At 48.6% G+C, this 19,639-nt stretch overlaps 1 protein-coding gene across 2 annotated transcripts in view; it reads left to right on the top strand.

The window, feature by feature from the left end:
• The first annotated feature begins 13,412 nt into the window (after positions 1-13,412).
• Positions 13,413-19,639, top strand: part of CPXM2 (carboxypeptidase X, M14 family member 2) — a 120,673-nt gene continuing 114,446 nt past the window's right edge. For both annotated transcript variants that reach the window (XM_072972072.1, XM_006220436.4), the window contains exon 1: positions 13,413-13,886. In XM_072972072.1, the coding sequence (XP_072828173.1) occupies positions 13,577-13,886 (310 nt within the window). In that variant the 5' untranslated portion in view covers positions 13,413-13,576. The remainder of the gene's footprint in view (positions 13,887-19,639) is intronic.

The following is a 19,639-nucleotide window of genomic DNA, read 5'->3' as shown; positions in this document are numbered from 1 at the left end:
TGGTCCCCTTTCCTTCATGTTTCTGAGGAAACTTCTGGAATGAAATATGGAGACATGGGGACTCCAAGGGGAGCAGGTGGAGGAGTGGGCAGGGGGGGCTTCCTGGAGTTGGTGAGGCCGTTCCTGAGAGTGGATATGGGTGAGCAGGAATGTAGGGGAGCCATGAGGATGGTGTGACTTCATCTCTGAGCCTGGACATCACTGGTGGGTGGAGAGGAGGGGAGAGAGTCGGGAGGTGGCCAGCTCATGCAGACCCTGGGGTTTGGACGTCATCCTCTGGATGGTGGGGCAGCACCCAAGGATATGAGCTTGCCCAGTGACAGAGATGGGGGAGAAGGCCAAGTTTCAGGGTGGAGAGTCTCAAAGCCAGATGAAATGGGGAGAGTTTGGGGATGGAAAGTTTGGAGGTGATGAAATGAGGGAAATTGCTAGGCAGGAGGGGCTGTGATGGTGGCTCACAGAGACGAGGAAGGGGTTGGCTGGGTGGAAATGAGGAACCGAATGTGATGGGCAAGGCAGGTGAGAAGCAAGTTGGGCCTCAGGGATCACAGGGGTGTCTAGAACTCAATGTATGGAGGTGGGCCATCTCTTGGTCACGGGCATCCTCTGCCCTGAACTGAAATCTTCAGGGGTCTGGTCTCTGTGCATCAGAAGGTCAGGGACTGAAGAGGGAGGAGGAGCCTCCAGGATCACCTGCCCAGCCCCCATGGGGCAACTGAGGCTTTGAACGGCTGTGGCACAGAGAGCGGTGTCCCTGCAGCCAAAGTGACCCTGGCGCAGTGCTCTCTCCCCATAGTGCTCTCTCTGGGACCAGGGCTTCATCACCAAGGTCACACCATCCTTACACTGGGAAACCCTTGGCTGCAAATGGCCCAGCTGTGTCTCATTCCTCATTATTCCTCTTCTTGCCTCTGCTTATTTTGAAGGGCCCACATCACTGCACGCGCCCACTAGAAATAGCCTTGCTCAGGGGAGCACAGGGCACTGCGAAGGCAAGCACCTATTAAGGCAGCTGCAGAGCCCTGCTCTGTCCTGGTCTTAGAGTCACTTCCCGGCATAGCTGCCACCTGCCCGGCCCAGAGCGTGGTCACTGGCTGCACTCCCAGGGGACTCCAGCTTCCCAAGGTGAGGAGGGATGCGTCCTCATGAGGAGGAAGGAGGGTGGAGGGACAGTGTTTGGGTGCTGCAGTGAGTGGGTGGGCTGGGGAGGGGGGAGGGGGGACACGCCCAGAAGGAGGGGTTGGACAGGTGGCACCAGAGGGGATAGCATTGGGGGAAGATGGGAGAGCCTAACGTGTGAATGCACAAGAGGGGACACAATCTAGGCTGAGAAGGGTTCATGAATCTTTTATCAGGGGTGAGTGTGAACACAGGTTAAGGCCAAGGTTGAGGGGAGCCCAGCCTTTCCTGACCACTTGCCCCGGGCCAGGAATGCTGCTCGGCCTGGTCATACCTCAATGAGTAAAGCGTATGAAGTGAACCGCGGGGATGATAAGAACGCAGTTTAGCCCTTCCCACGGTGAGGCCCTGATCCAAGCACTTTCTTCCCACAGGTCTGTGAGGGGGGCAGTGTTACCCCCATTTTCCAGATGAAGACACTGAGGCACAGAGGGACAGGGTGCTCTGCCCCAGGACACAGCTGCTGAGGGACTGAGCCAGACTCTGAACTCCAGCAACCTATCCAGGGTCCATCCTCTCAGCCACTGAACCAGCCAGTCTCTCTCAGACTCAGGCAACAGGGCCATCAGGAAAGAGTGGCCGAGGGTGGTGGGTGCTGTGAAGGAGAAGGATGCAGAGCCAGGAAATGAGGGCAGAAGGGGAAATCCTACATGAAAGAGAATTTTCCAGAAAGGGCTCTCTGAGGAAGTGCCATTTAAACTGAGACCTGAAGGCTGAAAGGGATTTTATTTATGTAACTATTAAGTGCAAAGGTTTCCTTTGAAAAAGAGAACGTTGTGTATTGATTTTAATTGTTAGGCTATTTTTATTTCACTTCATAGTCTCATTAATATTTTTCTCCAAAGAGGGAGCTGAGAGCTGCATTACCTGAGGTGGGTGGGCGGGGATGGGCAGGAGAGGTGCGGGTCCTGGCCAGGCTAACCCACCCCAGAGGCCGCGAGCTCCTCACCCCCGAAAATCTCCTATTTTAGTCAGGTTATAGCTACGCCTGGAAAACTTTGTTTAACTTGGATCTCTAGGGTGTTTAAAAAACTAATTGATTTGGCTCTGGCTTTTCCTTCTTTCCCTCTTTGAGAACAGATCCATTGTAAAATTTCAAGTGGCTGTGCCAGCTCTTGGCGTTTTGCAAAGTCCACTCCCCCAGGCTGCAGGCTCCATCACTGGGAGACGAGGAGGAGGGTCCCCTGGTCTCCTGGGAGTAGCCAGCTCTTCTTCCTCACTTCATGCACCTGTCGCTGGGAAGGCTTCACCCACATCAGGGCAGGCACCCTGAGGACTGGGTGATGATAAAGGCACAGAACAGGACAGGCCAGTGCCCCGGGTCCCGGACTGGATGGGCCACTTGAAGGAAAATGCAGTCCCGGTGAAATGGATCTTGAAAGTCAATTTCAATGCATGACTGTTTCTTGAGAACCTACTGTGTGCCAGGCATTGGGATAGGCGCTGAAGGGGGCACAGAGAGAAATAAGGCTGCTTAGTTCTTTTCATGCAGCCATGCAGCCGGCATTTACTGGGCACCTTCTGTGTGCAGGAGAGAAAACAGCTGCTTTCCAACACACTCTCCTCTGGAGGAGCTCCCCGGGTGGTGGGGAACTCACTGCCAGGCCCCCCCTCCAACGCTCTGAGGGTTGTGGGAGCCACGTGCAGGGTGCTGTGGGAGTCTGTGGCGGTGGAGAGAGGACCTGAGTCAGGGAGGGCTTCCCAGGAGGGGACTTTGATGCCCAGTGGGAGTTTGCCAAGAAAGAAAGGGCCAGAAAGCATCCAGGTAGTGACAACAATGTGTGTAAAAGTAGGGGGCGGGTGTTGGGAGGGCGACGAGCAAAGAAAGAAGGGCACAGTGTGGGATCTTATTCTTATACGAGGAGTGATGAGCTCAAGATATTTCCAACAGGTAACAAGAGCAGCCGCTAAGCTTCACTGAGCACCTGCTGTGTGGAAGTGTTAGGCTAAGCAGTGACCTGCATCATTTTTTTTCTTATGGGTGCATCATATTAGTAAAGTCTCATCTCTGTTAGGTCAGGGAGGGACTCTCCCACTTTACAGGTACATAAACTGAGGCTAGGATAGTGCAGTCAATCCCTGCTCCAGGCTGACAGCTAGTGAGGGGTAGAGTCAGCATGAGGGAGGCCCTCGGGCCCACGTTGGTCTGACTCTCATGGGTAATATCTGTGCACCGGCCGCACATCCTCAGATGGGCCACTCTCAGATCAGTAACTACGTTTGGAGGCTGTTTATATAGTAACATATAAAATTAAAACACTTCAATAATGAACAGCCCTCACCCCTACCTCCAGGATGGAGAATGGAAACAATAAACAAACACATTTTCTGTTTTACCCTTTGGAGTTTGGAAATGGGTTTAAAAAAGATTTAAGAATTTTATCCAGGTTGTTACAATGGTTGCCAGCTTTCGTTGGATACACAAAGCATCAGATTTTCAGCCTAGTTTGTAAGTCAGTCTTCTTAGAAATAGAAATGGATTCTTAACTACAGACTTTATACCTGGATATGACAGCTTACCTTCCTGTCCACATGAGGGAGAAAATGTGCTTGGGTGGAGGAAAGAAAGTATTTGCTGCTCCTGAGAAGGGGGCCTCCATCCTATATGCCTGAGTCCCTCTGAAGCACACTGCATTTTGGCATGTGATGTACAACTTGGAGGGGTCGTGAGGGAAATCCGGGTGTGAAGGAGTGAGCCAAGACTTAAAAAATATTATGTTTCCTGATTGTACCCCTAAGGTAATTAAATTGAATTTAAAAAATTATTGGGCCCTGCCTTTAGAATATATTCAGTATTGTGATCTAAGTCAGGTCATTGAAGTTTGAGAATAGGAGTCCATTTTTCTTACTATATAGAGTTATTTATATAATATACTCTCTCCATGGCAAAAAGGCGTATTACAAATGGTTTTAATAAGCTGCATTTGCTTATCTATTCCTACATCTATTACTTTCTAAAAGTAATCAGAAAGTTATGGAAAAATAAGATTAATTGGCAGTACCAAATAATTAATTTGGGCTGACTCTAGAAAGTAGTGCCATAAAACTGATTGGTTTACTCAACTCAGTGGAAAAGAAAAAAATCCGTGAAGCCGGTTGACTTCTGTTTGCAAATGGCAATGTGCAAATTGCTTCTGTGATTTGCATACTACATTCAAGTAATAAAGGTCTCTGTTGGCACAAGTGTTTAAGCAGAAAAAAAAAATACTTCTGAGTTAAGTTTTTCTGTTTTTTGGGGTTCATAATCTTTAAATTTTCTCTTATACAAATAATGAGCCCAGGCGTGGATGGACATGAGTTCACTAGGAGTGCACCAGGAAGCATTAAGTCTGCTTTCCAGATGGAAGTCACCCACCCCCGGGCCCACCAGCAATGGTGGGGGGTCTTATAACCCCAAATTGTCACCAACACTTGACACTATCCACCTTTCTCATTTCTGCCCAGCTAATAGTTGCCAGTTGATACCTCATCATTTAAATTTATATTTATCTAATTACTAAAGACTTTGATCATCTTTTTATACATCATTAGTCTTTTGAATTTTCTCTTCTGTAAGTATCCTGTTTATATCCTTTGCCTATTTTTCTGCTGGGGCTTCTTTTTCTTCCATACATATCATGGGTATTAATTTTTTTCTCAGATTTAAACATTGCTGGCTATCTTCTCCCGATATGTTATCTGCCTGTTCATGTCATCCTGGGTGTCCTTTGTGGAGCATAAATCGTTTATCTCAATACAAGCAACTTCTCATTTTGCCTTATGGTTGGTCCTTTTGAGGTTGTATTTCAGAAGTTTTTCCCCATCTCTTGGTCATGAAGATATTTTCCTCTATTATCTCTATGATTTTGCTTTTCACATTTAGCTCTTCAATCCATTTGAAGTTCACCTTTGTGAGTGGTCTTAGGTAAGACCCAGTTTTACTTTTCTCCATATAGAAAGCCAAATTTCCCAATGCCGTATTGTGAGGATTCTACCTTGATTGATAATGTCCTCACATTGTGTACGGTTCCCAGTTTAGTATATGTAAGTCTGTACCTAAGCTCTCTCTTTTGTGACATTAGTTTGTGGTCTGCTTTTGTGCCAATACCATGATTCCTATTTCTTTTTCTTTTTTCTTTTTTTTTTTTTTCAACTGTGACTTTGTAAGTTGTCTTAATACCTAGTTGGACAAGTTAAGGATATTTTAGCTATTTCAGGACTTTTTTCCTTCCATGTATATTTTATAATAAGTGTATTGAATGTCTCAAAAATCCAAATAGATTTTTATTGCATATATTTTACTGATATTTATAATTAATTTATTTGTATATTAACATGTGGGGGGAAGAACTGAATCTTTATATTAAGTTGTTCATGAAAGATTTTAGAATTCTATTTTGCCATTTATTCAGGATATCCTCTAAGCTCTTTATTAAAATTTCAAAGTTACCTTCTTACAAGTTTTCTGTATTCTTGGTTAGATAAATTCCAAAGTAATTCCAGCCATAATTAGCTACTGTTGTGAATTTATCTTATCTTGTGTTATATTTTCTGATTCGTTATTACTGGTGTACAGAAAAGTTATTGATTTTTTTTTAAATTATCTTTCATCCACGAATCTTGCAAAACTATGTTTTCTTTTGTCTGATGTTTCAATGGATATTTCTTGTATAAATGATCAGATTATTAATTTAATAATGAAGATTTTTTTCTCTTTCCTTCTTAAATTTACATCTTTTATGTCCTTTTTCTCCCCCTTTAACATTGGCCACAGCTTCTAGGACCATGTGAAACAATAACTGTGATAGTGGCCATCTGGCCTTGACTCCAGTCTTAAAGGGAAAGCATCTAAATTGACTCCATTAATTATAATGTTTGTTGTAGATTTTTGGTATATAGTATTTATCAAGACATGGAAGTTCCCTTTGATTTCTAGTTTGCTAAGAGATTCTTTCTTGATAAGTGTTGAATTTTAAGATATGCTTCTTTGATTCAGATGATTCATTGACAATTCATTGATCCAGATAACCATACAGTTTTTGACTTTTGGTCTGTTGCTGTGATGAACTACATAAGTAGATTTTCTTCTGCTGAACCATCCTTGCATTCCTAAAACAAAGCTGGCTGTCTTATATGATGTTTAAAAAATAAGCTGTTGAATTCAGGTAGCTAATATTTGACTTTGGATTTTTTACATCTATGTTCCTAATAAAATCAGCCCATTATATTTTTTTCATATATTTTCATTCTCTGGTCTTAGAATTAAGATTACACTAGCCACATATAGTGATCTGAACTGCTTTTACTCTTTTTCTGTTTCTAGAATACAACTGTTAATGAGATGGGAATTTTGACCTTTTAAAAAGTTTGGTCAACCCTTTTGTAAAACTATTGGAATGTCTTTGTGAAGACTGGCTGACTCCCATTTTAATTTCTTTAGTATTGTTGGTCTGTTTGAGTTCTCTCTTGCTGGGTCAACTTTGGCAGTTTGTATTTTTCCTAGGAATTTATTAGATTTTCAAATTTGTTGAGTTCGTAATACTTTCTTGTTATATTTTTGGTCTCTGTTCTATCAAGCTCAGTGTCTTCTGTGATGTGTGGAGGGGCAGGGATTTCTCTTGCAGAAACAGCAGTTAAGTACCCTGGTTTCAGGTTTGGTTGCCTGAGAATAGGCTATAGGCACAGGTGGTCCTTTCCATTCGTCAAACAAACCAAACAATGACATCAGAATTAAAGGGCTTCTGCCACCTCCTTTTTGTTATGCCATTGTTTTTCTTTTTCCATGATTCCTGGGGCCTCCCTGAGTTTGTGGACCAAGTGCATTTGGCATGTTTGTTTCAGAGAGCCCTGAACCCTGATAGTGGGGAGAGAAGGGGGAAGGCTTGAGCCTCAAACCTTCTAAACCCTTTCCTCTGATCTGGGCTAGAGTGTGGCAGCCCCATGTGCTCATGGTGGTGAGTTGGGGGACCGTGAAACATCTTCCTAGACTTTGCTTCCGGCTTCTCACAGTGAGTTCCTCTTCATTCAGTGATTCCTCGAAGATTAATGCTCCTTCTCTTTCAGGTTCCATGCATTAAGTGACCACAGGAGCAACTCCAGAATTTCTAAATTTCTAGATTTAGAATTTCTAAATTTCAGGACATCCTAAGCAGTTCCATTGGAAGGAGGGGCTAGAGATTTGCCAAAGGTTAAATCTACGCCCCAGAACCCTCATGACCAGCACTGGGGGCCCGTGCCTCAGTGCATCTTGGACTGTGTGATGGGCCAGGATTACCTTTGGCTTGAGATTGTAACGGTTATGATGGAGGCAGAAGTTTTGGAGCCATATAGTTTGGGATTAAACTTCTAAGCCAATCATTTGTTAAATCAATGACCTTCAGCTAACTATGTCTAGCTTCCTTAGCTGTAAGATGGGGGAGAATCACCCTAATATAGAAAAATGTGGGGTGAGCAGATGGCCCTATCCCAGATCTCAGCTGAGTCTCTGGGACGCACCCCGCTAAGTGTAGGTCCTTGGCTTTGCTCTGGAAAGAATTCAAAAGCGAGCAACAGCTGAGTAAAAGTAGATTTATTCAGAGAGATGCATACTCCATAGACAGCGTGCAGGCTGTCTTAGAAGGCAAGAGAAAGGCCACGAGCTGTGGCGTTGGGTGTTTAAAGTACAAGTAGATACATACTCCATAGACAGAGTATAGGCTGCTCACTCAGAAGGAAGAGAGGCCACTGACGTGTGGGATTGTTCGTTTTTATGGATTCAGTTATTTTATGTGTTAACAAGTGGGAGGATTATTCCAACTACTTTGGAAAAGGGGTGGGGATTCCCAAGAATTGGGCCACTGTCCACTTTTTGACCTTTGATGGTAGCCTTGGAACTGTCATGGTGCCTCTGGGAGTGTCATTTACCATGCTAATATAGTATATGAGGCTGTATTGGGCTTAAGGTCTACTGGAAGCCAAATCTCCCAACATCTTGGGCCTTAAAGTCTACTGGGAGTTGAATCTCCTGCCACCTTGGTGCTAATTGATGTGTCATTCCTTGAATGGATGTGCCCTGTCCCCTTCCTTCCTGTCTCAATCCTCCCCTCACAAAGCCTTAGGAGGGTTGTGTCAATCAGAGACCCAGCAGAAACAGAGGCACATACAGATGAACTGAAGTAAGCTGAATGATGCCCAGAGGCATGGGTGGGATTAAGGGGACAAATGGGGTATAGAGACACCAGAGACCAGTGGTAGCAGGCTTAGACCAGGAGGCAGTCATTACTGCTCATTGGTCTGCAGAATAGGAGTGGAGGAGGGGGGCTTTAGGTCAGCACAAAATGCAGCCACCGACAGGACCCCTGGGGCCGTCATAAGGAGGGATGTGGAAGGGTTGAGGGGAAGGGGAAGAAGTACCCAGATTCCTCTCTCTCCTGCTCTCCTATCTCCTGCTGGCGTCTCTCATTGACCACACCCAATCAGAGACCAGAGGGCAAGGACACTCATTCCACAAGGTTTAGCTTTCAGGACACAAATGACTGAGAGGAACAGAGATGGGAGGGGATGTACAGAGAGACACGAGCACAAAGTCAGATGTGATCATATCTAGACCTCGTCCTGCACGTACTAGGTGAACAAGAAATGCTGGATCTCCAGGGATGCTGAGCAGTCTCTGACTAAACTGAGTTCAGTGTCTCCCCAAGTGTCTGTTGGTGCGATTTCCTAACAGTTTTCACAACAGCATCTTACTGTTTACAAATGGAACATCTCAAGCCAAAGCAAGTTTCCCCAGGTTAAACTGAAAATGAAATCACAGAGCAGAGGAAAAAGTGAGGAGAGGAACTGAGTTGCAAGGTTGTGGGGTGGGGAACCCATGAACTAAGAATAAATCTCATCAGAAGATGCCAAATGCACAGAGTATAAGAGTAATAACAAACATGCTGAAAATTAAATATGAAATGGGCAATTATGTAGTAATGAGACTGAGGACATTACAAAGGACACTGCCATTTAAACCACCACATCCCAACGGAGTAATGAACAGGAAAAACCCTCCAGCTTTGTAATTATAATCATAGTTGCCATAACAACTTAGTATCTCACTCCGTGAGCATCTATCTCGAGACTCTATTTTTAGCAATGACTGTGCCTGAACATGTATTTTTCTTTATATAGCAGCTAATTTTTCAAATTACCAGTCTTAAAAAAAAACAATTCCATTTCGTTCTCTCTGAGCGTAAAAGTCTCGGGGATAATTAGGGAAATGAGCAGGTGTGAACGTTTGTTATGAAAAGTGCTATAAAAGTATTAATGTCTTGACAACATTTGTTCCAACAGAATGTTCTCTGGACCTGTACACGCTATTGTTTCTTGTCAAGCAGCTTAACATAATCTTCTCCATGGGGCTCATAAATATTTGAAAAATTATGAACTGTGTAAGGTGTTTGAGGATTATTTGGCAAGTACAGATTTATACTGTGTAACAGAAATTGGCTTAGCAGAATCCTGAGTGGCAGGAATGAATGACTGACTGAATGAATGAACGAACATTGACTTAACTTGCCTGACAGAAATGCACATAACAGATTCCCAACTGAAGCAAACAATAAGTTGACTTTTAAAAAAACACCATTTGAAGCCAGAAGGGATTCTGAGCTGCCATTCTGGTTTCCAAATTTGCCCCAGCTGCTACGCCCAAGGCAGAGGATTTGGTTTTACATAGCGTGGCAAATATCCAGGATAAGTTAGCACTTTACCAGGCTCCACTTACAGTACTGGGAGATGATAACAGCCCTTTGTTTGGGTCCTAGACTTTAGTTTAATACATGCATTATCAGGTTGAGAACAAAAAATTCTTTGCTGTTGCTGTGAGTGACCCTTAGCCAAGATTAGTCATGTAACAATGATTTATTGAGAATTTTCTGTCCATCTTTTACTATACTGTGTCTGTGGAGGATGTAAAATTAGCAGACTGGGTAATAATTATAAATAATAATTTATAAAGAGTTCGTAAAAATCATGCAAGGGGCAGTGAAGACTATGTCTTATCACTGGTGCTTGCTGGAGTACTGAGGAACTCAGTTTGGGCGAGTATGTGAGCTTGAGTCCTACGCAGAGGGGCTGGGCTCATGTGAGGTTGGTAAGTGCTTTGGGTTCTTCCATAGGAGAGCAACATCATAAATGGGTGTTTCAGGCAGAAAGCTGGAACTTCCTGTGTGATATGAACAGCAAATCACAGAGGCCAGAATTGGGGGTCCTGCTAAGCAAATGTTCCAGTAATCTGGCATGGGGATCTGAACAACGGACCAGGATACTGCCAGTGGGAAAGGAGGAAGAGGGGAATCACAGAATATGCCACAAGAAGCAACAAGACTTAAGAGACGTGTCGGGTATCTTAGACGGTAAAGTGTAAATGGGGCAGAGTCTTCATCTGGGAAGCTGGAGTTTGAGGGGGTCCTCCCTGGCAGGTGGGGTGCAGAAGCAGGACCAGGCTGGTGAACAAGAGAATGAGGTCAGCTCTGCCGTCCCATCTTCCTAAACTTCGTGAACTCTGGCTGTGCCCTGCAAATTTCCAGGCGAGCAGCCCCAGAGGGAGAGAATCGGAGGCAGACAAAGGCAGCTCCAGGAACCGTGCAGCAGGCTGCTTCGTGTTGGGAGAACTGGCATCAGTGCCCGCTCTCGTTCTATTTGTTCCACTTGCTTTAATTATGTGTCTCCACAGAAAACAAACAAGCCAGCAACAGCAGGGAGAAGAGTGATGAGTGGGATTCGTTTCCTGATTCGAGGGATGCGTTGAGAATCACGTTTGAGGGGGACATTTTCTGAACGTTTACCAGACACTACAGAGTAGCTGTGTGCTGTTTTATTCACCTAAGAGGTGCCAGGAATGTAAAATGTTTTTAGAACTTATGGATTTGGGGCCATCAAGATTGATGCAGGGTTTGGTCTGACTGCCACTAGTTTGCTTCATGTCCTTGGGTGAGTCTGAGCGCCCGTCTCCTCCCCTGTAAAGCAGGTTAGTCTCCAACTTTAACTGTATCAGAATTATGTGAGGAGCTTCTAGACATTTTGGTGTCCAACCTCACCCCTCGGGAGATCCTGTAGGTCTGGGGTGCGGCCTGGGCGGCTTCATGTTTAGCAGGATGGATAGTACAGGGTGCACCCCTGCCTGGATGGAGGGCCCTTCTGGCCCCGAGTCCAGGTGATCTCTTGCTTGCACTTTGTACAGCTAGCTGGGACTTCTGACTGTATGACTTGCTGCTTTTTTTTTTTTTTTTTGCCACTGAAGCCCTGTGCTGACTTCTTTTGTTGTCTGGAGGGCCTGGCTTTAGATCAAAGAGCCCTGTGTGTGAGCCTGGGGGATATATTCTGGGGAGGGGTGGGCAAGCATCCAGAAGAGGTCGTGGACCAGACTGGCCCAGCCTGCTTGGAGGGAGGGGAAGGGGGCCTCCTCCTCTCTCACTCTGGAGACCTCTGCTGGATTTGGGTTCCAAATGTTCTGGGGTGTTGACAGCCAGGTTCAAGGCCTCCTGGAGATAGAGAATCACCCCCCCTCAACCTGCCCTCCTTCTCTCACTGCTTTGGCTTGAGGCCCTGGAGCCCAGAAGACCTACCTTAGAAGATGGCCTGGTTAATCGGCCCGTGTGGGGACAATGAGAGAAAACGAGGTAGAAGATGAGGGAAATCAAAAGCCAAGGGTGGCCCAAGCCTGCCCTTTCTGTGGGCTCAGCAGTGGGACTCTAGGGAAGTGGGGAGGCCTTGCCTGGGTGCCCAGATCCAGCTCAGAGGCATCCTGGAAGGGTAGGGTCCAAAGGGACTGGGAAAGTGATAACCCAACCCAGGGTGGAAGGTCACTCCGTCCCGGTGGTCAGCAGAAAGGTCTCTTTTCAAAGCCCTCCTACCTGAATCCTGGGAACCTGTCAATCAACTTACGTGGCAAAATGGACTTTGTAGATGTGGCTGAGCTCACCACCTTAAGAGAGGGGTAGTGTCCGGGTGGGCCCATCCAATCAGAGGAGTGCTTACAAGCAGAGAATTTTCTCCAGCTGGGAAGAGAGACGATATGGCAGAAGGGAAGAGAGAGACTTTAAGCCGTTGGAGGGACACAGCATGCCGCTGCTGGCTCTGAGAGGTAGGGCCCACATGCAAGGACCAGAGAGAGAGGCTGCTGGGAACGCCTCATGGACAGCAAGAGAAGGAACCCAGGCAGCACCTGGGGGTAAAGGCTGGCCTGGCTGACAGCCAGCCAGTAAATGGGACCTCAGTGCTACCGCTTCTGGGAACTGAACTTGGCCAACATCCCTGTGAGCCTGGAAGATTCTTCCCCAGAGGCTCCACTAGGGAATGCAACCTGCTGATGGATGCCTGCATTTTAGCCTAGTGACACCTGCTCAGACTTCTAACCTGCAGACCTGTAAGATAAATACGTGTTGTTTTAAACCACTAAATTTGTATTAACTTGTTACAACAGCAATAGGAAACCAATGCAGGCCCTATTTCCCCAACATCCCAGCCTGAAGGAGGAACACAAAATTGTCCAAGGGAAGAAAGTACTTTTTCAAAAGGTAGTGAGCTCCCTGCCTGATCCCAGAGGGCCTTGGAGGTAGGAGCCTGCTCTTTGCATGAACCGAATGTGGCCGTGCCTCCTAGGACGGCTGCCCCAGGGTAACTCCACTTTCTCTCCCAGACCAACAGTGCCACGTCTCAGTCTGGAGCAGGGGCCCTCTAGGGTCACTAGGCCCTGCCCCTACGGAAACTTTACTCCTGGGAACCCTGGGGACTTAGGGGCTCAGGAATTCCTCATCCACAGTTCCTGAAACAGGATCACACTCAGGTAGCGAGAGAGGTTTGTACCTGCAGCGGGAACCCGTGTCTGGTGTGGAGCCAGCGACGGGGCAGGGGTCAGGAGGGCTGGAGGCGGAGCTTTGGATTCTAATTTGCTTTAGGACCTTGGGCGAATTCTTACTCATTGCGGGTCGTTACCCCAACCTGTAAAACTGCTCGACCTTCTTTCTAGATGGAAACTCCTTTGAGTCTCTTGGGAAGCAGGCGCCCACCACCGGCCAGCTTCAGGGGTGCGGGGAAGGGGGTAAGTTTGGAGACAGCTGATGGGATGGAAGGGGCCCCAATACCCCGCTCCAAGGGCGGCCTCTGCGGGGTCGACGGGGAAAGGGAGGCAAAGAGGAAGGAAGGAAGGGCGGGGCCGCCCCCCTGCGCCCGCCCCGCGCCTCGGCGCGCCCCTGCCCGCCCCTGTCGGTCCCGCCCGGCCCCTCCCAGCCCAGCCCGGCGGGCGGGTCACACGCGCCGCCGGCCGGCCGCCTCCACGCCCCGCGCGCCCCGCTGCCGTGCCCGGCGCCCCTGCCTCGCGCCGCCGTCCGCGCCCGCCGCCCGCCCGGGGCTCTCGGCCGCCGTGACCCTGCCGAGGGCGCGGGGCGGAGCGGGCATGGCCCGCCGGGGGGCCGCCGCGCTGGCGCTGTTCCTCGCGCTCCTGACGGTGGTCCTGGCCGGGGCCGGGGCCCAGCGCGCAGCCGTCGAGGACCCCGACTACTACGTGCAGGAGATCTGGAACCGGGAGCCTTATTACGCACGCCCGGAGCCCGAGCCCAAGCCCGAGCCCTTCTCGCCGCCGCTGCCCCCGGGGCCCGGGAAGGAGGAGCGGGAACCGCGCCCGCCCGAGCCCAGGCCGCCCAAGAAGGCGGCCAAGCCCAAAAAAGCTCCCAAGAAGAAGTTGGCTCCGGAGACGCCTCTCCCAGGTGAGTAACTTTCTGCGCTGAGCGGCCCGAGGGGGCGCCCGTGGCCGTGCGCCTCTCCCAGTGGTGGCCCGCTGGGTCCCAGACGACATCTGGCTTCCCTGTGCGTCCGTGTGCCTGGGATGAGAAAGGCCCGTGAACCTCCCATCACTGCCCTCCTCCCCCCCCGCCTCCCTAGGCACTGCACTGCGCATGGCCCGGGCCCCTCCGAGCGCCCCAGAACTTAAACCTGCTCAGCATTCCCCCCTCAGGTAGAGAGGGACCCTGCCCTTGGGAAGCTGCCTGGAGAACTAGTCCCTCTGCCCCAAGTTTGAAATTTACTGGGCACAAAATCTTTCTGCTGGACACTTCTTCCGACTCGGTCTACTTTTTCAGTCTTCTCACAGGGCGTTTTCTTGAGACTGAATTTCCGATTTGGCGATGTGACCGGCTGGTCTGTTTTGGCGCAGTGGTCTGGGGAGAACTCAGCAGTGGGCCTTCACCCAGCCGGTGTCCCCTCTCAGCTCCCTCCCTCCCGCTTTCTGTAGGTCCCTGGAATCCTCTGTCCACTTGGGGCAGGATGGCAAAGCTTCTGCTGGGGAGTCTTGGGCTGCAGCCGGACTCCCGTGCCTGCGGAGGGGTCGAGCGGCAGGATGCCAGGGAAGCCCAGTGGCACCTGGTGTGCCCGCCTTCTAGCCTTATCACTCACCCTCCTCAAATCTGTCCCCACTTTCTGCCTACCCTGTCTTGGGGACATGACTTCCATTCGGTTTCTTACACTCCTTGTGAAGAGGGAACTTTCTCTTAATTGGTCCAAGTGTTCTTTGCTTGAATTGCAAGGGGCTGGGTCCTAGGATTTCAAGACTGAGGAGTGAGCAGGATTAGGGCCAAATTCTCCCGCCTTGTAATGGCCCTTCCCTGAAAGGAGATACATGCCAGTGGCACCGTGACACGGCTCTCGGCTTGAAAGGCATCACCTTTGTTTGGTTAAACTGTTCATGAAAAACAGCAGTGAGGCGGCGGGAAAGGAGTGAAGATGGGGACACAGAAAGCTCGAGTGCGTGGGTCCAGCTCAGCAACCCCGTTGTGCTTCCCTGAGTGGTGGTGGGGGGCGTGTTGTGGCATATTTCACTTTGCGGGCAACTCTGTAAATCCCCAGGCAGTTCTGTGAGTTGTGTAACCGTGAACAGAACCATTCAGAATTTCCCGTATTTTCTGGGGAATCATGGATGTTAAGATTTGTAAAAACCATACTGATTTAATAACCGGAGTAGAAGTGGGAAAAGATCCATTTGCAGAACATCCACTGTGACTCTCTTAGGAGCTTTATGTACGAGTGTCTCATTTAATTCTTTCAGGGGCTCCGAGGGGTGGATATTCTTGTTACTTTACAGGTGAGGAAGCATGCTCAGACCATGTAAGCAAGCTGCTCGGAGTCCCTCACAGGCTTGGGAGATTTGAAAGCCTGTCTCCTGCGCTTTTAACCCAAGGCCTTTTTCGTTTGGTGGTTTGAATCAGGCTTGTGGGTTTTTGGTTTTCAGCATCTGCTGTGTGGTTAGCCTGGCACTGGGCATGGTGGGGCAGGGTGGGTGGGAGATACGCTTGTTAGGTTCTGGTGTTTACTGGGGGTGGGGGCTTGGCAGGGGGAACGTGAGAGAAGACTGAGGACTCCTAGACTGAGGGCTGCACTTAGCACCCGGGTTTGGGGCTCAGCGCTCAGCCTCCTGGACCTCAGCTTCTTCATCCGAGCAGGGTGACCCGCGCCTGCTACCTCACTTTGTCAACTGTTCTGCGAGGTTTTCAGCAAAAGCTCGCAGTAGTGTCAGCTCATGGTTGTGCTCGTCCTTCTGGGGCTGTTCATTAGTCCACAGGTGGTTACCAAGAACCTGTTCGACACCAGGTGCTGGGTGAGGTCCTGGGGGAGGGGAGAGCACGACAGCCCCGGCCCCGCCCTCCCGGAACACCCCAAAGTTGGCGGGCTTGGAGGAGGTAATTGCAGGTGTGTTGAGGGCTGCGTGGCTGAGCACCCAGACTGAAAACAGGTCCCTGGATCTGCTCCGGGAGCGCTGCCTTCAGGCCTGCTGCCATTTCAGTGTGTGCTTCTAATACTTGTGTGGGGCTTTTCTGAACCCCCAACTCCGACAAGGCAGGGGGCACTTTTATTATATTCTTTTAACTCTGGTTCCCCCCACCTTGCTTTTTTTGCATTTGACCAGAGGACCTGAAGTCCACCCTGGACCTGAAGTGAGGGAGCTTGGCTTAAGAATGATCTTGATTAGGGGAGTTGGTGATTGCTTTGTGCAGTTAAATTGTACTAAAAGAAAATGCATTTTCCCCTCCTAAGTGGTGACTTGATATATGTACTTCGCATGATGTAATAGAAATAGAAGCATTCATCGCAGCGCTGGACCATTCCATAAGAAGGTTGTCATAATGTCGCAGCAAAGCATTTATAGAGGAAGGACTGCTGGGCGTGTTTATTGTGAACTTCTGGGCTGGGTGGGTGGTGCCTGCTACACTCCAGGCACTGTCTTGGCACTGAGGTGGGAGTGAGGGGGTGGATTTAGAGAAAAATAAGAATGTAAAAGCATATATAACATCTCATCGATAAAATATTTTCTGGATAGGCTGTGTCTTGCATAAAGGCTGGGCTCAGGGGAAGATGGAAGACAGATGTTCTGTGCGCTGAGGAGGGAGTCCTACTGAATCCCATAGGAAGTCTGACTTAAGGAGTCAAGGGCACTGGGGATTTGATCTTGGTGTGAGTTTGGCTTTGACCCTTGGCTGTTTCTTCACGCCACCATAGAAATGCAAAGTGGATGTCATGGGCTGACATTTTCCTGGAAGTGGCGTGGACAGCTGAGTCCTTAGTTAATTGAGAACACTGCATTTTTCTATGAGTGGCTGACAGATTCCCGGAGAAGTAGTGCCCTGATACACTGCATAGAATGGAATCTTAAAAAAAAAATTGTTTGAGCTTTTATTTTGAAATAATTATAGGCCCACAGGAAACTGCAAAAATAGTACAATGAGGTCCTGTGTCCCCTTCCCCCAGTTTCCCCCAGTGATGGTAATGTTCTTCAGAACTATAGCACAGGATTTCTCAGCCTTGGCGGCATTGACGTTTTGGGGCTAGTTGTGTGTGGGGGGCGGGGAGGCTGTCCTGTGCGCTGCAGGGTGTTCGGCAGCATCCCTGGCCTTGACCCACCAGATGCTAGTAGCATCCTCCCCCTAGATGAAACAACTGAAAACGTCTCTATGGATGTTGCCACAGGTCTCCGATGGGTTGAGAATCACTGCTGTATACAATATCAAACCAGGAAATTGACGTTGGTCCAGTACTTCTAATTAGCTAACATACTCCACGTTTCCTCGGTTTTCACATGCACATGTGTGTGTGTGTGTAGTTCTCTGCACTGTCTCTCATCTGTGAATTTATGGAGCCACCACCACCATCAGGATGCAGAACTGTGGAATCCTTTTCTGAGGCTAAGTGGGACTTAGTATTACACAGTTTCTGAGGTCCTCACTGTGAGCATCAGTTCATCCCAGAATTTAAGAACTTGAAGGGACCCAAGTGTTCATGGCATGCAAATTCTTGTTCATTGCAAGATTCCGACAGTCAGCGCCCCCAGTATCAAAAAATGATTAAAGAAGGTAATTTAGGTGCTGCAAACTTTATTTAGTTCTTCATGAAGTGGACAGTCTCCTTGTGGAGAACTACAAAAGGGGGCAGAAGGCAGGAAACTTTTTCAGGATAAAGAATAAAGAACAAGGAAGAGAAAACTAGAAATTATCTGGTTGGCAAGGGCTACACAGTTAGCTTTGTTTGGGCTGAGAATGCCCAGGGTTGACTTGGCATTTGGGAATTGGCTGACTGTGTTTCTGGTCAAAAGAGGAGATTTTTAGGGACAGGAAGCTTATCTCAATTTTGGTTTGCTGATGTGGCACTTGGGCAGGAGCAGCTCCATCTTGGGCCTAGAAATTTATTTCGACACCAGTCTGGGCTCATACGCTTCCACTGACGGGCTGTCACCACCCCCCCCCTTGCCATCCATTCTGATTGCTAGAATATTCTTCCTCATGGGAACCTGACAAGCTGCTTCTCTCTAATTCCATTTGTTCAACAGTTTCCAGCCAAATTCAGTCATTTCTAGATCCCTGCTGTTGGAATGCTTTGAGGTCCAAAGAATGAATCTCCGAGCCCCAGTGTGCATCATCTCAGGGTGAAGAGTGAGAGGAGGGACCACATCTTGGGCATGCGAGTGGATGTGGGGTGGACTTTGCACGTCATCTCCAAATTAACAACCTTGGTTTGGGGCCATTTTCAGAGAATAAAATGGAACGGAGAAGTAAACCATGGTTACGTAACTGACTTGCCTTCTGCCTCCTGAGTGGCAGTCAAAAACAAACCAGTTGGTCAACAAGACTCTAAGTAGGTGAAGATGTTAAGGGTGTTTTGTCGGAGGTGTTCGGTTCTTCTCCCTCCATGGGGTTCGGAGTCGCCTGTAACTTTGGGGTTCCTACTTGTTTGCTGCTTTCCTCGCAGCCTGGAGAGAATCCGCCTCTGTTGGAGTGCGCGCCCGCCCGCATCGCGGCCACGGTTTTGGTCCATGGTCCTGAGCCCGTGGAATTTGCCGAGCGGGCAGCGAGCCACGTTTGTACATCTGTGCCCAGAATCGGCGAGTTTGCACTCTGTGCTGTGTTGTGTCCCGGCCTGGGCCGGGTCGGGAGGGGGGCGGCGATAACCGAAGAGTTGTTATTTAAGCATGTTTGGTTGTAAACAAAGCCCTTTCTGTTGTGCGCTGCAAGCCAGTGGCTGGAAAGAGCTTCACTTTTAAGCTTTTGCTTCAGCACTCTTCACGGCGTCTTGCAGGGTTTGGCCTTCACGTGAAAATAAATGCCTTTCTTGGGCAAAGCCGGAGCGCGAGGATTAGGAGAGTGTGTTTGTAAGTATTTCACTACGTATTTTAAAAACAATCACTCGGCTATCAGCACACCTAAACAAATAACAAGAAATCTTTATATTAGGATATTGTAAGCTCTCTTGAAGAGTTAAATCCAGAGTGTTTTTGCCCGGATCAACTCCCTGCAAAATTCCAAGGGAAAGGACTTTTTATTTAAAAAAAAAAAAGGTCTTCTCGTGTACATCAGCAAGCAGCTTTCTAAGACACCACCTCTGTTTCCAAAATGCTTTCCAAAGTCAACTCTTCGTGCTGGCAGTTCTCCTGCCGGTGCCCATGGTTCCAGGAGCCAGGGTTTATGTATGCGTGGGTGATGACGGGAGAAGCACTCGCATGTTTGGGGAAGCTGGGCTGGACACTGTGGTTCTTGAAAAGAGCCATTGCGTTTCCTGTGTGCCCTGAGCCTCCCTGGCTGCCACATCTCACAGGGGATGATGCCCTCAGTCCCATGACAATGGCAGCCTGGGCCCTTGAACCTGGATTTTTGAAGTGGGGGGTGTGCCTGCTGGATGTCCCTGAGGTGGCCGGGGAGCCTGAGCTCTCAGGCTTGGCATCTCCAGCAGCGGCTCTGCCCTCTGTGAACTTCTGAGGCCCCTGCCACCAACGCTGCGTCTCTGGAATCCTGAAACTCATAAAATTAGGGTGCCTTTGGATGGCTTCTGAAATGGCTAGTGTCTATTCTGGCTGGCATCTATTTGGCTACTGACCTGGGCATCATAGAATGAATGGTCCGAGTGGCACAAGACCTCGTCAGATGTTAATTTGAGACTCTATGTCAGATTTTTATGGAATACTTGGCACACACACGAGGCA

The sequence above is a fragment of the Vicugna pacos genome, chromosome 11 (genome assembly GCF_048564905.1).
Source record: "Vicugna pacos chromosome 11, VicPac4, whole genome shotgun sequence".
Taxonomy (NCBI): Eukaryota; Metazoa; Chordata; class Mammalia; order Artiodactyla; family Camelidae; genus Vicugna; species Vicugna pacos.
Note: the sequence above shows the minus strand (reverse complement) of the source record. Positions and strands in the feature narration are given on the sequence as shown.